The 20125-nt window shown below is 37.0% G+C and overlaps 3 protein-coding genes across 3 annotated transcripts; 2 read left to right on the forward strand and 1 right to left on the reverse strand.

Moving 5' to 3' along the window:
- Positions 1–657: 657 nt before the first annotated feature.
- On the reverse strand, positions 658–7271 carry LOC137401608 (uncharacterized). Its single transcript, XM_068088042.1, has 12 exons — positions 7159–7271; positions 6763–7031; positions 5244–5318; positions 4424–4588; positions 4065–4104; positions 3799–3956; positions 3425–3598; positions 2790–3177; positions 2258–2519; positions 1812–2008; positions 1340–1429; positions 658–1222 (listed from the first exon to the last, which is right to left on the reverse strand). Exons 1-12 carry the CDS (start codon positions 7223–7225, stop codon positions 921–923), a joined length of 2187 nt encoding a protein of 728 aa, XP_067944143.1. The 5' UTR covers positions 7226–7271; the 3' UTR covers positions 658–920.
- Positions 7272–7324: 53 nt separating this feature from the next.
- On the forward strand, positions 7325–11042 carry LOC137402350 (uncharacterized). The gene is made up of 4 exons (XM_068088849.1): positions 7325–8331; positions 9911–9980; positions 10546–10609; positions 10725–11042. Exons 1-4 carry the CDS (start codon positions 8268–8270, stop codon positions 11040–11042), a joined length of 516 nt encoding a protein of 171 aa, XP_067944950.1. The 5' UTR covers positions 7325–8267.
- A 231-nt stretch (positions 11043–11273) lies between these two features.
- On the forward strand, positions 11274–18883 carry LOC137401763 (uncharacterized). The gene is made up of 5 exons (XM_068088245.1): positions 11274–11390; positions 15992–16097; positions 16425–16513; positions 17896–18138; positions 18444–18883. The coding sequence occupies exons 1-5, from the start codon at positions 11286–11288 to the stop codon at positions 18465–18467; spliced, it is 567 nt and encodes a 188-aa protein (XP_067944346.1). The 5' UTR covers positions 11274–11285; the 3' UTR covers positions 18468–18883.
- Positions 18884–20125: the final 1242 nt, after the last annotated feature.

Raw genomic sequence — 20125 nt, forward strand, 5'->3', positions numbered from 1 at the left:
GACCATGCAAATTTTAGCCACACCACAGCCCAATTTAAAGAACCTTTCTTAAAATCTTCAATCCTCTGCTAATATAAAACAACTGCGGCCCGCTACAGCAGAGTAAGTGTACCGAATTTGATTCAGGATGTTTAGAAAAAAAGAGCGCCAAAAGTTTTGTGAACTCAATAGCAAGCTGAAAAGTAAAGGGCAAAATGTATTTTAGAGGGCATTAGGCAACATTGGCTAAGACCTAAGGGAGAAATATGCCTTGCCCTTGCCTTGCCTACTAAACAAAGAGGGTTCCTTTGTTCTCCCACAATGGGAATTTTGGAACTTATTGTGTTCATTGTTAGAAATTCAAATACCCTGTCCTGTTATGAGGTGCACACACTACATTCAGCCTACTTGCACTGCCCAATCATGTACCCTAGATAGTTACTTTTAAAGATGCCTCAAGATTGTTAAAACAGGGTCTGAAAATATGTAGTGTTTGAGCTGGTCTTTTGTTAGATCTTTTGTGGTCAGTATTTTTCGCTTCAACATGTTTCCTCAAGCATGGTGAGAGCGTCTTTCTTTGACAATAAGTATCAGAATGGGGTAGGCATACAAGTTTTCCGTACGTTGAACTGAACCTTTCAACATAGAAACATGAAAATCTCTGGGAAGTAAAGTGAATGACAAGGTCAATATAATATATTTCAAGCTGAACCAAAACCTAGACAATACTCTCATGCCCACTAGGTAAAATAAAAATATAAAGCTACGACATCTGGCTTTAAAACAGTAGGCCTCCCTACCAGAATCGACGGAAATTAATTACAAAAGATTTTTATAACACTAATCAAAATGTATAAAAACTTAAAAGCATTCAACAAGACAATTTACCACAGCTCAAAGTATTATCCGTCTCTACAGGAAAAGGGGCGCTCAAAACCGGATCATACGGTATCAACAAATTCAGGATCAGAAAAATACCTTGGCTGAATATAACAAGCGGGTTGAAATGGCGGCAGTTTATATACATATAATGGATGGTGGTGGGGTAGACTAGATACCAGCCGCCAAACAAAATTTCCGGTACATTGCAATTTGTGAGCGAAGAGCCGAGCTTCAAACCATTCTGCTTTATATTCTTCTAGTAGAAAGGCTGTAATATAGTCATTGTTAGCCACTATTTGCAGAATTACTCCATAGGTATCGCTAGCTAGACGAAAGGCGTCCCCAATGCTATATCTAAAACCTACAAAGCAAGACAGTGTAGAATAATCTTTGTGTTTTGAAGATTTGTTTATAAATAAGTGATTGAATAACAATAACAGTTCAATAGAGCTTACTTACAGCGTATCCCATTACTTACCAGATATTGTGATGGTGTTGCAGCATTGTGTGCAATCTCCCAAACTCTCCTGGATGTGCTCAGGTGGTTCAGGACTGTCTTCAGCGGTGCCTATCAAGAAAAAATTATCTTACTCAAAGCCTGTTCGATAAGTTAGAGCAGAAATTAGCCATAGCATTTAACAACAGCTATCTGTCTCAGGTGACAAAAACCAAGTGGATGATTCCTCAGAACACGTTACTGTAAAGCAGCGATTTCAAAACTCGATGCATGAGAACTATCAGGAAAGCCTATGACTACTGCACATGGTGACCGAAAAGCCAGTACTCCGATAGAGGAGTACTCTGATAACAAAATGACTCCAAAGTCTTCAGACAATACCTCAAAAGAGTACCCCAATTTCTAGAAATGTTCAGTAAACTAACATATTTCCATGCACGCACCAACTCCGTTACTCGAACACTATTGAGATATCAGCCACTGCAATACTTACGTGCGCCCTTGGTTTTGGCATTGTTGTGATGCAATACGCCATGCACATTGGCATCTGCCCAATCATGGCAAAACTCGAGTTGGTGTCTGTTACTTAGACTTAGCGGCACATTCTTAAAGTTTCTCATGCGTAATGATTTGAAGAACGCATGTTTAGCCTCCATCCTTAAGCACCAGGTTCCTCTTGGAAGACCAAATCTGGTAAACAGTTACATAAAGTTACATGAAGTTTAAAGTTTTTATGTGACAACTGATAATTACATAGTAAAATAATGCTTGAGATTGAGACATACTTTTAAAAAAAACATCACTGTAAAGTGGGATGCTGAACCAACCGACATACCGCAGCCAGCGGACCGCTTGCCATTAAATTGGAATGACATGAATCATGCTATATATATTTATACTGGCCTGATAAAATTATAGAGTTTTTGCCTGAGAACTCACTTCACTATGTAGTAGGGGATGTGTACCAAGTAATGCATCTTGGGAGTAATGGTGTGAGCTCCATATACGGTCACCCAGGTTTCTAGGTATAATTTTATTAGCGTTGCGGCGGTTGTAATCTGGTCTTTGTTGAACGAATATGCCAACAGAACGGAGGTAATTTCAACCATCATCAACAGCAGTCTGTATTCTGGAATCTCTTCAATATTGTGGCCAGCCAGTATTAAAGGTAGAAGAAAGCCCAAACAGATAGTTTGAGTTGCTGAAAAAAGAGTTATAGATTAGATCTACAAAAAGCATAAGTTGCGTGAAAAGGAAAAATATATCAAAATTTGAAAAACTATTTTACCTTATTTCTTACACGAAGCAACAAACATAATAGGACTTTAAAAAAATGCTAAAATATTGTAGTGGTTTAGATTGGGAAAGTCGCTCCACAAATCACCAGTTTAGAATTTAGATCATTAGCATTCCTCATTGACTGTCGAAATCAAACAAAAACGTATTCAACTGCAGTAGGCTGAATACGAACCAGATTGACCAATTTTTCCGGTGTCTAGTCCATTGAAGCAAGATCTTTCCAAGCTACTGGGTGCATTTTTCTTGTCGTCTCCTCTGTATGGAAAGTTTTTGATGTGTTCATTCAATGACGATATAGAAATTATTCGGTTTTCCAGTAGCCTAGATACGAACCCCTTTATGGCATAAGGAAGAGTTCCTTCGCACACAATATGCATAATGTCAACAGGAATGCATTGGCAAACATCAAATCCATCGATCTTATCTAATATGGATAGCGAGTTGATTCCGTATCGCTTTGAGTATTCTACACGCTGCCGAGCAGGCATCTCTGGACCGAGAAGGAGACAGTGGCGACGGTGACTCTCTATGTCTCTCAGTCTAAACTCCGTGTGGTTAAACTGTAGCATGTTTAAAAGCAATAGAAAGCAATACAAAGTTTCGCATCACACTGACGAAAAGAACTAGAAATTCAGAAACTTAGCAACCACACACTAGTAGCGACGTGCGACAGCATTAACATAATCCCTGATTCAGCGCACGGAATAGCTTCTATTCAAGATAAAAGTCTTATGATAAGTGCATAACTAAAAAAGTTAACACAACAAGCACACTTCTGCAATAAACTGTATACCATAACACACAAACCTGTTGGATAATCTCTTGTGAGCTACCATAACACGTCCGACATTTCATGGCTGCCCCTCCCACTCCTTCTTTAAACCCTGCTACCATATTGGCTGCTGGAGTGTCGCCAATAAAAAAAAGCAAAGATCCTTTATAGATGTCCTTTCCGTCCCGATTCACAACTTCAATACCATCCTGAATAAAAGACATAGAATCTTTACTGTTTTATCCTTTTCAAACAATGGAATAAAATACATTTTCGATCATAGACTTTTCATAAAGAAACTCTTTCACTAGCCAGAAAAGAGGTCAAATAACTTGAAGTTTAGATTCATTGCCAGGCTCTAGCTCCGGTTTTCAAAGCTAACCTATTACTATAAGAATATTATGATTACCTTCTTGAGTACATTAATTTCCTCGGCAAACTTTAGAAGGATAGCTTGGACTCCATATTCCTTAACGTCAGCAGAGTATGCCACAGCAAACAGGTGTATGAATTTCAATTGGGATCTGTGCTGAGGCGGGACATTCAGTAACGTCCAATAGAAAAGAGCTAACCATGAAAAACACAACAGTGTGAGATATGCTGTTTAAAAAAAAACAAATATTGTAAAACCACGAAATTCTGTTCCTGAAAACATGCAGCAAAATTCCACTTTACCTATCTTGTGCTTTTTTCTTTTGGAGCCAATTGGATTCACCTAGAAAAATATGACGATTATCAAAAGAATATGACCTCAAACCAACGCATGTGATAAGGATCAACAAAAATGAAAACTATTGAGTATTTGAAAAGCCATGTACGACGGTCAGTGATGGGACCTGAACATCTGCATGTTGACACAACCGAAACATAAATGGTAAATTTATTTATAGGCCTACGCAGAATTATGCCCAATTCTTCTGTGTTAGATGAGCACTTAAATTTGAGAAGGCAGTAGTCGCCAATAAGTTTTGTGTAGCATAGTTGAAGGGCTTTATGATCCTTAAATCAACACACTTTTATTTGAGCTGACATACCACTTCAATATCATCATAATAGGCTGCTACCATTATCTTTTGCCCGTCAGCAAAAAAGTCAGAATTCTGTGCATAATCAGCATCTATGCAGTCTTTGATTGCCCCATCTGGAGAGAATATTGGAAACTGTACTACATTCCGGATTTCTGGACTATCTAACATTATCTGCAAACAGATGAATGAATACATGAGAACATAGACTAAAGCTTTTTTGCATAATTTTGAAAGCAAAATGTTGGTTGTACTTTTAGCATTTAGTTAGGTTCCATGAGGTGATGATAGTTGGTCGACAATGTTGTGTTTCTAGTCAAAGATGACTCAATTTCCTCATGGAACCCTATTGTGTGATGTTTATATTTGTCTGATAAATTAGAGCAACTCTTCAGGGTGACAAGTGCTTTATTGTTCATTGCTATATTGTTGATGGGAACAGCTAAGGCGCTCTTTGTTTACATAATCATTAGCAAATTAGGTTTACAAATGGTCTGAAATAAAGATATGTTCAGTACAATGGGAACATGGCCAAGCCAATTAGCAAAATAAGTCACTATAAATAAACTCACTAACTGTAGACCAACTATCAACCTAGGGAACCTAACTTGTTACACTAACTTAGCTGTGTCACTGAAAAAAATTTAAAGAGCTAATCCTGAAAAAATTACTTGTCCATAGCCAGTTCACTAACGGTAATTAGCAGGAATCAATTCTTATTGAAATCGCAGAACTATGACAAGCGCAGCACATTTGACAACCTTTTTCTTATATTTTCTCTCAGAAGTTATCTTGCATGTTTGCAGTTATTAAGCGCACAAGTATTTACCTGGAGAGTTGATAGTACGGATACATAGTAAAATGGTCTTCTAGCGGTGTTGTTGTAGCGAATTGGAGTCGATTCCTACAAGCCACAACACGACATTTAGGTTAGGATACAATTAATTGGTTGGTGTACACTTTAAGGAAAATTCAAACGAAAGAGGCTTATTTCCAAACAGGCTTTTATCATATCTTTATTTCTCTAAACACCCCAATGGTTCCAAGGCAAGTGATCTAATGTGAATATTGTCAATTGACTGCAATTCAGGGGCGTATTTGACAGGGCACGAGTTACGAGTTTTCGTGAGTGAAAATTTCACTAGTGGGTCAAATAACCAAAACTCATTAGTGAGATCATGTATTATTGCATAACATAACAGTACCTCTTTGTATTGCCTTAACATGATTAAATCTAGTAAAGATCACAAAGGAGATTATGAGATAACATGTTGCTGTCATTGAGCCAATCGACATTAGTTAGTTTTGTTTAAATCTCTAGCGCCATCATAATACACTGACATATAGATATATAGTATATAGGTATTGGGAGCTAAAATAATATAAAATCGTCAAAAGTTAAAAGCGAGTACATATACAACTACAAATCTGTTTTGTATGGTTAAAAACTTGATATAAAATCTAGTTTTTGACCATACGAAATACATTTGTAGTTTTATACGTACTCGCTTTTAACTTTTGACTGTTTTATATTATATATTATGTTCGAATTTTGGTTATTTGTGGACTCAGTAGAATCTTGCAAAACGCTCTGAAATGCTGTAAATGTTCACCATTTTAGAAAAAAATTTTCCGGGTGTGACCCCCGGACCCCCCACTGGAAGGGCGCTCGGGCGCCCCTCCCGGACCCTCTCCGCCAGCGCGCTCCCTCAGCCGCTGCGCGGCCTCAATCATTCAGGATAACTAGTGGGTCAAATATATTTTTTAATATGCCCCAGGACTGCATTGACTTTTTATATTACATATTTGCTATCACTCCGTGACAGGGGCTATATTCAGCAATTTTCAACACACTAGTTTGAAAAGATTGATCAAGAATGAGCCCTTATTCTCACTATTTTGCCATAATTAATATATATTATGGCATAAATATCATGCTAATTTTTAAATTCACTGCATAGATAACCCTTTATTACTATGATTATGATTCACAGTCACAGCATTGTTCTTTTGTTTACATTACAATTATCACACTAGAGATTTCAACACGAAAACTCGTAACTCATGGATGCTAATATACGTCCATGGACTCTGTGACACTAAAGCATTAACTAAAATGAAACACTGAGTGATCGTAATCTTTTAAAAACTCCCAAGAGTTAACGCAAGAAGAATTATAGGCCTATATTATACTCTTTAGTTTAAAAATATTAAGGATTTGATCAGCATCTTTTCCGAATTTGCTTTGTATTCTTAGATTATAGGCAGCAAACAGCTAGATAATTTTTTTGATTCAGTGTGTCAACTAAAATTTGACTTTTTTTAGTACAAACACATTAAGAACTCACAATTAGGTTGAACTTCTCTTTAAAGTATCGCATTCTAGTGTGTTGAGTGGCTAGACGCGTGAATCCATGACAGGGGAATAAACCGCCAACATCTATTCCATGTTCTTTTTGCACTGTATCCGTTAACAATCGTTTCTGTTCATTCAACAGCTCAGTGACAGTGGAACCAATCTTTTCAATGTGTACATTGGGAATATTACTTGTTGCAAGACTTAGCATAAATTTGGCACAGTTCTTCTCCAGTGAAGGAGGTCTAACAGTTTGCTCATCTGAAACAATTAACAAGAATAAGATTGCGTTTTATTGTTGACTGGCATGTCCATTTTGAGAAAAATATAATTTTAGGAAGAATGTGCCAATAGTGTCTGAATTTCCTGATAATGAGTTTATACTTACTGTTACGATGATGAGGAGATTGCGGATCTGGGTCTAAAACTGGCTCTACAACTGGTTCTAAAGGCATTGATTCAATATGAGTTTCAGTGTCCTTGTGTTTCCTACGAACGTGCCTTCTACAACTGAGATAGCTGTAAAACAAGCAACTACCATTCAGTGTATTTTAAATTGACAACCTATCAGGCAAATTGATTCCAATGGGGCTTTTACATTATGGTTAGCTCAATTTCAAAACAGAACCCTTATCATATGACATGACATTTATTAGCCAGATTTAAAAATACCAAATAGGACTTTAGGGCCAACTTCATATCATACCTTCCGTAACTCATGCCGCAGAAACATGTTATCCGAAACCTTGGATCATGTTTATGAACTCGGATGACATGGAGAGTGAAGACTTTATTTGAATTGTGAGAAAATCCACATATGGAACAGCTATAAAGCATTTCCTAAAATTGGAATATTAACAATTATTCAAAATACCAATGGCTCAATGAGAGCAAGTGTTACTAACATTTCAGAGGACACTTTGTTGAAATAACAAAATAATATCAAAATATCCCTATAGTCTGATCTGTTCAGAAAGAAAATTGGCATATTAGAACACTTATTACAAAAATCCAACATATATCCTATACAATTTCTTGCCTAAGTCGGAATTCGGTACAAGATAGGGCAGTTTGAAGTGAAAGTCCACTGGGCCTCCACAAGATCCAGGATTCGGGTTCGCAGAAATATATTCAACAGCAGTATCGTCAACAACATGTCCTAAAACAAGTTTTAAAATTGCAAAAGCAATCTACCATTTTTTATGGACTAATCTATAAACTCAGATAAAACTTATTATCAAGGGTTATCATAGGCAAGACAATAACAATGTGATTGGTTGCAATAGACCAATAGCAATGCAGTCATTGTTTAGGCTGAAAGCTTGTCCAATAAAATATAGTAGGCTTGGCTATGAAGAGAGAATACTATAATTTTGGTGTAGTTGGTTCATTTCAAGTCAGAATACTGTATCGTAACCGTTGAACCTACAGTACTTTGGCGTTTGAATCCGTTGGGCTAAGATTTTTAGCAATAGCCGTTACAAACTTTCTGCAATAATGGAACAATTCAAAACCCTTTTTGAAGAGATAGGCGATACAGCGGCATACGAAATATTACTTGGTGAGTATACGCTACATTTATAGTTTGACTTGATCACTAAAATTCAACGAGATAATTTTTATTTTATATACTTTGGAAGTAGGCATCTACTAAAGTGCCCAATGTTGAACAAAGCGTAAAATATATTAAAATAGAATTCGTTTAAAACATTTTATTACTAGTAGTTTCATACCCAACGGGTAATCATCATCAGAATCAAAATCACAACTATCTAGGATTAGACAAATGAAAGGTGTAGGCCTAAGTTTCTGAATTGAAATCAAGACCTTGAAATCAACCTAAATTAAAAGGCTCTTCGCTTTATTAAGTCAAGTTTCAACTTTCTTTTAATTTACAATCCCTTTTTATAGAAAACATGAAACAATAATATTTTTTACTTTTGTGAGAGAGGCCTAATCGCTACATAAAGTAGTATGTTTGAGAGCAGTCACCCGAACAGTAGAAGATCTAAAGCGTACCTATTTATATGCAATGAATGAATATTATTTATCATAATTAAATAGATAGCTATATGCATGCAGGGAGTTCTTGATGCAGGCCTATGCAACGCAACAGACATATTGATAGGAGCAAGGAGTTGTATGTATCCCACATACAACTCTTTAGTCTTTGATAGAAGTCATGAAGGAAATTTTGTTTGTAAGAACATTCAGAGGTTTTCAATTGAGAAAAGATTACTGCCGACACAATTCAAGCCTGGGTTATAGAGTAATTAAAATTTCTTGTTTGGGCCATAGAGTAGTTAAAATTTCAAAGGTATAAAACACAATGCCTATGTAAGCCTACTAAACAGAGAATAGAAAGAAGGCCAAAGAAAGAAGTAATCTTTACAATCACCACACTTCCAACATCATTCGTTTCAAATCTTGTGTTCTTACCCTTAAATACATTTGTGTAGCCAACTCCTTGGTGCAGCCAGCCAGCATTTGAATAATTAATTTTTACACTATCTTGTTGACTACTAGTACTAGCCACAGCCACAGCCACCCACCCCACCATCCATTTGTGCCTGGGTGGCTGTGGTACTACTACTAGCCTAGAAAAGATTGAAATATAATTAAGACTTAGTAGCCTAGTAGTACTAGGCTGCTAAGTCGGAATTATATTTCAATATTTTCTTTCATTAACTTTTAACTTTTACTCCAACTAAGGCAACTAAATTCTGACAGCTGTAATCACAAAAAAGTTGCACCTTCAGTTACTCATTAGTGTCACTTTATGGTTGTATGGTTGTATGGTTGTCAAGTTATACAAATAAATGAAATACTTGACTCACTGTATGAGCATAGATTTGTTACCAGATACGCTATTGGCTAAGAATATTCTAACGAGCTAATTGAAGCCACAATGAGTATTCAAAGGTTCTTCAACATTGGTGCCCAAATCAATGATTTAGAATTAAGTTGGAATGATTAGGTTGTCACTATTTTTTTGTAACTTTGAATTCAACTCTAACTCTGTGAGTCTGTGGGGGCTGCTGCTACTGCTCTCTCTAATTAAGGATATAAGTTAACTCACTAGGAATTATTTTCCTCCAACAAGACTGGTATGGTTTGATTTTTTTATGAATTCATTTTAGATAATGATATCCTTGATGAAGAAGTGATACCTGACTTGCAACCAGAGCAGCTTCAGCAGCTTGGTGTTGGGTGAGTTGTCTTTGTTTGGTCTGATAGACTACGCGATCATGGTATTCATGTCTATGTTATAACCTCCGCCAGTTGGTTGTTCAAATCACAGGCCGGCCAACGTGTTCGGTAGCGCTCGGGCGGTGGTGCTCGGGCGAGCACCACCGTCCGAGCGCTACCAAACACCTTGGCCGGCCTGTGGTTCAAATAGAAATTAGGCCTACTTGCAACTCAGCTTCTTTTTGCCAAGGAGTTCTTATTGCCAAGGAGTACAAAAATACTGTCTAGGCGAAGAACAAAGATCAACTACATTACCTCCCCAAATGGATTAGTTGATAGCTAGGGTTTGCAATTTGTTTTAGGCTTTAGCAATGTCAATCATTTTTGTTCGCCATTTTAACTTGTATGACAGGAAGAATTAAGAATTGGCTAAGAATTGCTTATGATTGCATTGCGTTACGTTTTTATGTGGATCCAAAAAGACATTCTGAAATGGCCAGTTTTGGATTTACATTTACCTATGCTGTAAACTTTACTAGTAAGTATTACTATGGCATTATGTTAAGTATGTGAACTTTCCTTATAGCTCTCTGGGGAAATGTATGAAATACCTACGAAGACTCAAAGAGCTTGTCAAAAGTGTTCAAAAGGTAAATTTTACGTTCTTCTTTTAGCAAAATTTAGCTTGATTATTGTTGAGTATAATAGTTTTATGCATATCATTTATATCGGAGGCGCCTCTATTATTGGTCTTTGCATTTTCAGAATAACTTACCAAGTGCTGCCCCCTCTGTTGCGCTTACACTACCAACACCTAATGAAACTGCTTCAACACTCGGCGCTGCGGTCGCATCACCACCTGCTTCCATGCCGGCCACACCTAGACCTGTGGTTACCACACCTAGACCTGTGGTTACCACACCTAGACCTGCGGTTTCAACACCTTCCTCTGCTGTTTCCGCTATTTCAGGATCACCTGCCGCCGAACCTATTGCTTCAGCCTCTGCCACTGCTGAGGCGACTGTTTCAACACCCTCTAGCTCTCCATTGTTTATGCGAGTGAGTAACAGCAATATACTGTAACCAGTTTTATTATGTAACCAGTTATATATTATGTAACCATAACCAGCAATTATGTAACCAGTTATATACTCCCTGATGGCACGGCTAAACTTGATTATTGTTGAAATTTTTATGGTAACTTTTCACCCTTTATAGCAAGTTGAATAAAATTTGTAGTTTTCGTTGATGATGCCCTAACTTTAACCACAGTAAACTATAAGAACTCTATAATCAGTCTTCATATTGCAGAGTGCGGTAAAGGAGATGCTTCGTCCATCATTGTCTATTAGGAAAGAGGCTTTTAAGAACATGAAAGATGGTTGGAGTGGCATGGTTGTTGAGTGGCCAATTTATGGACAGGAGGCTTTTGTAAGTATTACTCTCCAAAATAACATGAACTTTCAAAATTTTGCCCATTCTCCCAGTATCCTATTTTGAGCCCAGGTCTCACGTAGTGTTTTAGTGGATTGATATTAAAAAGCTACAAGCGAAGTCTTTGCAATACAACCTGCACCGAATACCAATTTGCATGAGCTGAAGATGGCTACCTACTTCCAAAGCACAATTTTAAATAAACTTGACTAGACTCGTCACTCTTTATAGTTTCTCAAAGAATAATGTCTTAGTCTTGGGATTAACTGAAACTTTAAATGTTATATATTATTGGAGACCGAGTTGAACTGAAATTCATTGCAAGGGGAAAATTCCAGTTAGTTTCTCTCTATGGAGGGAATTTATAATATGTGCACAGTAATTTATAGTTTAAACGATGGATGACTTGCCGGATTATGGTCAATTTCGGCAGTTGCCTGTCCTATCTGGCCACTGGATTAAACGATTGCCAAGTTTTTATTTAGCACTATTCTGGCGCAGCATTGAACGTAATCCTACCACTGAGCAGACTTACTGCCTATCTATTAGGAGTTTTCTTCTCCATAATCAGAGGATAACTTTATGGTCTTCTAAAAAATCTTCAGCACTCTACTCCCAAATATGTCTTTGGCATAGACTTTGAACTATGTTTTCACTGAAAATGTATGGCATACCTTCTCTAAGTCAGAATTCCTAGCCTGTTTTCTTAGTAATAAGCAATTTCTGAAAATTTATGAGCAAAAAGTTATGAAGTCTAGATTTGTTGGCTATTTTTTAAAAATAAATATGTTTGGGCCCAAAATCAAAGGAATAAATTTCAAGAAAGAGTAAGGTATTGTTTTACTATTATGTATTCCACTCCAACTTGCCCATGTGCATAAACCATTATTGTTAGTATGTGTTTTCTATAAAATTGTAGTTTGGGCTTGTAACATATTCCTGCTGGTAGGACAGTGTTTAATCTAAGGTGGAATAGGGAGAGGGTTAGCCGGAAAACACGACAGCCTTGCCGTGTTTTCCGGCAAAGAGATAATCCTGCACCTCTAGCATTATACAGGCAAATTATGGCAAATCACAGTCAGGGATGTGATTCATAAGCTAAAAAGTTTATTTTAAGCTATTTTGTATTAGCTCCGAACGCTGGCTTACTGTACGCTATTCATTGCCTTCACCATTTAAGTGTGTGTGTGTGTGTGTGTTTTATTTCACCTTTAAAGATTACACAATTGAATTAATATTCGAGACAAAATATAATTAACCAATGCGTGAAAAATAACAATAAGTAAGAAATGATGATGGGGCCCATTGCGAAATGGCAAAGCCAGTGGTACGCGAGCCCGAGTCAGCAGCACAAAAACCAGACCGTAACACTCACTCTCCAGACTGGAGATGGTGCCTCAGTTCCACCTTATATTTACCGAGACATTTTATTGATCTTATTGAATTAGGTAGTCGATTCCACAGCGCAGGTGTTGCAAAGTTTGAGGATCGTTGACCGGCTAAAGTTAGATGATTAGGTACGGGAAGAGAAAGTAATTGATGACGAGTATTATAAAATGGTAGTGCTGGATCACATTTTGAGTAAAATAATTTATGGGCTTGAATAAGCAACTTATATTTATGCAATTTATCAATAGTTAAAATATCAGAGGTTTTAAATAAATCGTTTGTTGGAAATCCAAATGGCTTACGGTTAATGATTCTGACAATTTTCTTTTGAAACTGTATTATTTTGCTAAGATGAATTTTGGATGCATTGCCATAAGTTTCTATTGAATAGCATAATTTGGAGTGAATAAGTGTGTAATAAAGCATAATCAGCAATTTTTTTGGAATGAAAGCACTTATGCGGTAAAAGATGCCTGATATAGGCCGTAAATCTAATAAAAGCTTACGAGCGTGGGAAGACCAGTTCAAATTTTTATCAATTGACACTCCAAGAAATTTGACTTCATCAATTGCTTTAATAAAAGTGTTATTAAAAAGAATAGGCTGATCAAATTTAATTTTGCTCTGGTAATAGACGATATTTCTTTTTAATGCTCAACAAAAGGTTTTCAGTCATCCATGGCTTTAAGAAAGTTTGATTAGATTTAGTGTTTACTGATTTTTGGTATTTACATTTCTGGGAACAATCAGATAATTTGTCAAAAAAAGCGTTATAGAAGTAATCGACATCATTTGAAAAGATTTTGTCCCAATTAGTGTTTTCAAGCATGATTCTTAGACTTTTATAATCAATTACAGGATATGAATTAATAGTTTTTCGGGAGATGGGTTGATTATTTTTAAATTTGTGAAAAAATGAAAATGTGGGCAAGTGGTCACTAAAGTCTGCGCTTATAGTTCCAGATGTCACTGTCGGACTAACAAAGTTTGTCAAAATGTGATCCAAGCACGTCCATTTGTTTGAGGGCTTAAAATGGTGGGTTGCAATAGTTATAGTGTTATAAAAACAGTAAGTTGCTAACAAGTTGGCATAGTCATCACTTGAATTGTCTAAATAATCAATGTTGATATCACCAGCAATGATGTGATTACTTGCGTGAGAAGAAGAAATGTGGCGTTCAAGATCATCAAGAAATTCAGCAACACCTGCGCTGGGCTGCCGATAAATCACAGTTAGAATAATAGGTGAAGCATAAACACCAAAATGCAGTCCAACAGAATGAGTGTCAGACCCAGCAATGTCCACAGCCGGCAACACCTCCACACCAATGCCATCTCGCACATAGATCCCAGCTCCACCTCCGCGTGTAGCACGTTGCGCACCTGAAAAAGTGTAATTTGAAATTTCAAAAAATTTTGTCTCGTCATCATTCAACCATGTTTCTGTTACACAAATAACATCAAAAGGAACATTACAACATGCCAGAAATTGTTCAAAAAGAAAAAATTTATTTCTAAGGCTCTGGCAGTTCACGTTAAGTATTGAAAGTTTGTCAGCGAAGAAACTCTGGCTGAACAAAAAATCATTAATACAGTATCCATGACAATCTAGATCTAAATCCAATTCAGAATCTGCCATTTTGCCAGGAAGCTCAGTAGTAAAAGTTCACTGGAGTATTTAAAGAAGTTTTAGCGTTTCTAAATCGTCTTCAGAGTTTATAGGGATGGCATCCGAGTCAGGAGTTTTACGCAGATATATTCTTTGATTAGATGTCCACACATATTTATAGTTGTATTCCACTTTAAATTGCCGGGTTTTCCAAAAAAGTGTGCTTTGAGCACGACTCAATACTTCATTGATATAGATCCTTCCTGTTTCTTTGAAACCAAGTGCTGAAAGGGATTGAATGTTTTTTCGATATTGCTGGAAGAACTCATTGCGCTGATTGGTTTGGGTGAACTTTATGATGATGCGCTTGCTTTGTCTAATGCGGTATATCTTGTCGATGGTGGTAGGTAATTTATCAGATTTTAAGGAACTTAGCAATTTCTGATAAGCAAGGTTCAGATTTTCCGATTTATCATATGGAATCCCATTTAACTCGACACATTTTGCTCTTTCAGCATACTCTGCTGCTTCAATTCGAGACTCTAAGCCTTCCAGTTTACCGATTTTAGATTCTATTTCTACTATGGATTTGGATAAATCTCTCTGCTTGAGTTGAATGCCCTCATTTTCTTGATGAACGTGATTGAGAGACTTTTCAAAATCAGACTGTTTGCTCTCAATTAAATTGAGACGAAATTCGATATTACCAAGCTTAGTAAGAATTAGGTTTAATTTTTCGTCAATGTCGATAAGCTTTGGACCGGCTTCCTGATCACTATTCTCTGTCGATTTAGCTGCTCCCTTTTTTGGTCCCATATCGAAAAGTGTACTAGGCACTTACCCGATTCGAGGGTGGCTCATAGAGATATCACCACCCTCGCTTCCTCCACTTGCAAGTAGATAAAAATACCTCCTAAGTATACCTTAGGTGGTATTTTTATCTATCCACTTCAGTATATAAACACATTTATTTCATAATTTTATGATTGAAATGCTGCCTCGGGCTTTTGCTCAAAGTACTTTGTCAACGACTTCCGTCAGCAAGCTAAAATGAATTTTGGAAATCACATGCCTGCTAGTTATCCATCGTTTAAACTACACATATAAGACAACTCACATTTCTAGCTTCGATTTCATTCATCTGACCCTATGCGTTTAGGTTTTTACATTGTAATTATTACTATCTAAGTAGGCTTCAGCATAATTGAATTTCTAAAAAAATTTCGGCGTTGTGGTCAGGTCAGATATGTGTTTCTGACTGGACATCTATCTGACCACAGCTTTTAAAAATTCACCACCAAAGTTTTTTGATTATATAAATAATATTGTCAACTCGTATTAAGTTTGTTAAAGGTCTATATCGTTGAGGGCTTAGAATTACTTCATGTAAGAGCAGTAAAGTGGTTCATTGAGGGTCATAACTAGTTTTTATTTACGGGCAAGTCGACTGAATGTCGATATTTCTTGAATTCTATAGATTTGCTACAGGAAGAATATTGAAGATAAATGTTTGTACTTTATTTCTCGCTTGCTAAAATGTCTTCTTCTTTCAAATTAGCGTCGATATTTTGAAGTTGCTTATTTTTTTATTGCTTGTTAGCTTATACCTGAGCTTGAGCTCCTTCTGAATCGGGACTTGGATTTGGACGCGTTGGGAAAGCGAGCAGAGGATTTGTTCATGGCTGCATGTCCAAAAGAGACTAATCGTAAGTGTATTTATTATCTTCAAATTTACGTACTTTCTTTGCAGAACAATATGTTACTTTATGCGCTAGCAACGGCTCAATTATCAAAATAATATCAACCGCCAAAATGATATAAGTCGGAGTCGGGTGCCCATGATTTTAGTCAGTATTACTGGCTTTTTACCTCACGATAATAGTAATCTACGGAGTTTGTCTCACCCTATTTTCCATTCCAATGCTTTACATGTGCAGCAGCTTAAACAAGAACTAGTCTCTATTGTTGGAGGTCTTACCTGGTAGTGTGTAGTCAAAAAAAGTTTAAATATAACAAAAATACTTTGTTTGCAGCGAATGATTATGGATTTGAGAAACTGGTGATCGTGATTGGAAAGCGCCTTGGAGACAAAAAGATGCTGGCCGAAACACCCGAACACAAAGTGAGTGGATTTCTTAGTTCGGTAACTTATTAACGTCATACATTAGGCTGACTATTGGTTCGCAACTCCAACTTAGCGTGTTAGAGGTTATTAGGATGTTTATACAGGAATGTTGTTAACGTCATAAATTAGGCTGACTATTGGTTCGCAACTCCAACTTAGCGTGTTAGAGGTTATTAGGATGTTTCTATAGGAATGTTGTTAACGTCATACATTAGCCCGGCTATTGGTTCGCAACTCCAACTTAGCGTGTTAGAGGTTATTAGGATGTTTCTATAGGAATGTTGTTAACGTCATACATTAGCCCGTCTATTGGTTCGCAACTCCAACTTAGCGTGTTAGAGGTTATTAGGATGTTTCTATAGGAATGTTGTTAACGTCATACATTAGCCCGTCTATGGGTTCGCAACTCCAACTCAGCGTGTTAGAGGTTATTAGGATGTTTCTATAGGAATGTTGTTAACGTCATACATTAGCCCGTCTATGGGTTCGCAACTCCAACTTAGCGTGTTAGAGGTTATTAGGATGTTTCTATAGGAATGTTGTTAACGTCATACATTAGCCCGGCTATTGGTTCGCAACTCCAACTCAGCGTGTTAGAGGTTATTAGGATGTTTCTATAGGAATGTTGTTAACGTCATACATTAGCCTGACTATTGGTTCGCAACTCCAACTTAGCGTGTTAGAGGTTATTAGGATGTTTCTATAGGAATGTTGTTAACGTCATACATTAGCCCGGCTATTGGTTCGCAACTCCAACTCAGCGTGTTAGAGGTTATTAGGATGTTTCTATAGGAATGTTGTTAACGTCATACATTAGCCCGTCTATTGGTTCGCAACTCCAACTTAGCGTGTTAGAGGTTATTAGGATGTTTCTATAGGAATGTTGTTAACGTCATACATTAGCCCGTCTATGGGTTCGCAACTCCAACTCAGCGTGTTAGAGGTTATTAGGATGTTTCTATAGGAATGTTGTTAACGTCATACATTAGCCCGTCTATGGGTTCGCAACTCCAACTTAGCGTGTTAGAGGTTATTAGGATGTTTCTATAGGAATGTTGTTGACGTCATACATTAGCCCGTCTATTGGTTCGCAACTCCAACTTAGCGTGTTAGAGGTTATTAGGATGTTTCTATAGGAATGTTGTTAACGTCATACATTAGCCCGTCTATGGGTTCGCAACTCCAACTCAGCGTGTTAGAGGTTATTAGGATGTTTCTATAGGAATGTTGTTGACGTCATACATTAGCCCGGCTATGGGTTCGCAACTCCAACTCAGCGTGTTAGAGGTTATTAGGATGTTTCTATAGGCATGTTGTTGACGTCATAAATTGGCTGGACTGGTTTCGGCTCCAATCTGACTTACTTTTTACTGTTTTAGGTAAGCCATTCTCTTCCCCACCTCAAATTTGGGAAACTCTGTGTGGATGGGGAAAAGTTAAGCGTTAGTGAGGACCCTCTCGTCCTGCTAAAACTTCTGGCAGTATTTTACATTGGGGACATCGAGTTTGGCGACGCCAAGAAGTTTGGCCAGCTGCTGGAGTTTACCTTCTTGGGCTCCAGCACCGTGAGAAAGGGAAGCAAGTATTTGTCTGTCGACAAATTTATGGAAAAAATGAAGCGGGTGAGTACCTAATGACTCAGCTATGCTAGTTTTATATCTGTCGAAAAACTAAGTAGGATTCGAATGAATTTCTATGGTAGCAATTTATCATATAATTCATGAGAAGAGAACTCCAAAATGTAACTTTTGGCGCAAAAAACGATTTCAACCAGTTGTAAAATCATTGAAACTAAAATTTCCAAGAACACTCATATCCTAAACTCATTGGTCGAGCTTTTTGCCGTCTTCCTAGTCTTATTTTTAACGTTTATTTTTCATGTTGGAATTATCATAAATCATAGAAACATTTTTTTTCTCTTTTGCAGGAAAGCCGAGCCGACGATGAGTAGGCGAAGAAAAGCAAGTGCCGGCAAAGCCTGGAACGCTATAAGTCTAAAACATAACAACAAAATTCATAGAACACAATTCACACGAAATAGTAACCTTTCCAATCCAGTATGCCAAAGTGACACCACTTTTAGAGCGAATTATTTACGTGATTTGGGGTTTGGGCTTACTCAATGGATTTTATGGAATCGTGCTCTCTTTTATATTATTGTAGATAGTTTTTTTTAATTATTATTCTAAATCGATCTTGATCAAACAGATGCTGTGTGTTTTTCGAGTTATTTAGTGCTTTTATTAAATGGTGTGTGTGTTTTTCGAGTTATTTAGTGCTTTTATTAAATGCTGTGTGTGTTTTTCGAGTTATTTAGTGCTTTTATTAAATGTTAATAATAAATTATATATACTCGCTGTTTAAAAATATCCTTGGCTGAAAAAAACGCAGAGCTGTTTGTAAAGTGATTAAACTTGTAAACACTTGCTGCGTTCAAATTTGACCCTAAAATATAATGCGCCAAGCGTGTAAAACCAGGTTGCAATGCTAAATGCACTCAGCGTGTGAAAATCGTCTTCGTATAGAAAACTCAGTCAATGTTTAAAAACTGCAATTTTTAAACGCTAAGTGCGTACATATTTTGGTTTTATGATTAATGCACAGTGTGAATAGAAATTGCCTTGAAAAATGACCATCAGCAGTGCGTTAATTTTTAGTTGCACATCGCATAAAACGATGAATAGAAGTGTGTTTTTATTGAATGAATAGCGCATGGACATTGCATAATTTTCGAGTGTGTAGTTTTTCAGGTGCATTGAAAAATGACCATCTGAGGTGATTGAATACTGCATAGATTTTTTTTACAGTGTATATATACTTTTTTCCAATTAGTATGGTTTGGAACTTGTATTTTTTTTTTTCGATTATATATGCATGTAACCTGGTGATAAAATGGAGTTTGATAGTTAATGAGCCCAGCTAAAACGTGAGGTTAAATCATAATAAAAAAACAAAAAGTTCTCAACTGCACCATAGAATCAGAATATTATGGGCTCGGACTAAAAATAAGATTGGAGAAAGAATTTCCACGTTTTGAACTTCTGCAACCTAATTAATCTGTCGTTTTTCTATCGTGAAATTTCATTAAAGTTAACATATACTACTAAAAATTTACTAACACGATTCCAAACAGGGTTGCCCCCACCACTGCAAGTGTTTCCATGAGGTGTGGGACTGTCGAACGTCGCCACCCACCACCTCAACTTCTCCACCTACCTCTACTTTGACTACTCACCCTACCACTGCGGCATCCGAGTCTCATTCCACTACGACCGACCTACCTGTCTCCATTGGTGAGCCAAACCTGACCACCACTTCCATTTCTTCCATTAATGTTACGGGTGAAAACACTTGTGTGGAAACACTGCAATACTTTACCAAAGAAAGAGTAAATATTGGTATGTCATAGTTATTATGAAAGAAGTATGTCATAGATCTGCTGAGCTGCAAATTATAGAGTTAATAAGATGGTGACATGCTGAGAATCAGGTGCTTCAGGTTCCTTGGCCTAAATTTTTCTGACTTGTGCTTACACATTCTAGTGACACATGAGACACCTGACACATGACAGCAGACTCTCAAGGAACAAGGAGATGTAAGTAAACACTG

Source organism: Watersipora subatra, chromosome 8 (genome assembly GCF_963576615.1).
Source record: "Watersipora subatra chromosome 8, tzWatSuba1.1, whole genome shotgun sequence".
Taxonomy (NCBI): domain Eukaryota; kingdom Metazoa; phylum Bryozoa; class Gymnolaemata; order Cheilostomatida; family Watersiporidae; genus Watersipora; species Watersipora subatra.

Excerpts from the sequence above, each read along its gene's own strand:
- LOC137401608 (XM_068088042.1), bottom strand. The coding sequence starts at position 7,225 with ATGCCTTTAGAACCAGTTGTAGAGCCAGTTTTAGACCCAGATCCGCAA. Across the intron at positions 7,032-7,158 it reads ATCTCCTCATCATCGTAACA|ATGAGCAAACTGTTAGACCT; the intron begins GTAAGTATAAAC and ends TAATTGTTTCAG. Across the intron at positions 4,105-4,423 it reads ATTATGATGATATTGAAGTG|GTGAATCCAATTGGCTCCAA; the intron begins GTATGTCAGCTC and ends ATATTTTTCTAG.
- LOC137402350 (XM_068088849.1), top strand. The coding sequence starts at position 8,268 with ATGGAACAATTCAAAACCCTTTTTGAAGAGATAGGCGATACAGCGGCA. Across the intron at positions 9,981-10,545 it reads CTTCAGCAGCTTGGTGTTGG|CTCTCTGGGGAAATGTATGA; the intron begins GTGAGTTGTCTT and ends CTTTCCTTATAG. Across the intron at positions 10,610-10,724 it reads TTGTCAAAAGTGTTCAAAAG|AATAACTTACCAAGTGCTGC; the intron begins GTAAATTTTACG and ends TTGCATTTTCAG.
- LOC137401763 (XM_068088245.1), top strand. The coding sequence starts at position 11,286 with ATGCTTCGTCCATCATTGTCTATTAGGAAAGAGGCTTTTAAGAACATG. Across the intron at positions 16,098-16,424 it reads ATGTCCAAAAGAGACTAATC|CGAATGATTATGGATTTGAG; the intron begins GTAAGTGTATTT and ends CTTTGTTTGCAG. Across the intron at positions 18,139-18,443 it reads TTATGGAAAAAATGAAGCGG|GAAAGCCGAGCCGACGATGA; the intron begins GTGAGTACCTAA and ends TCTCTTTTGCAG.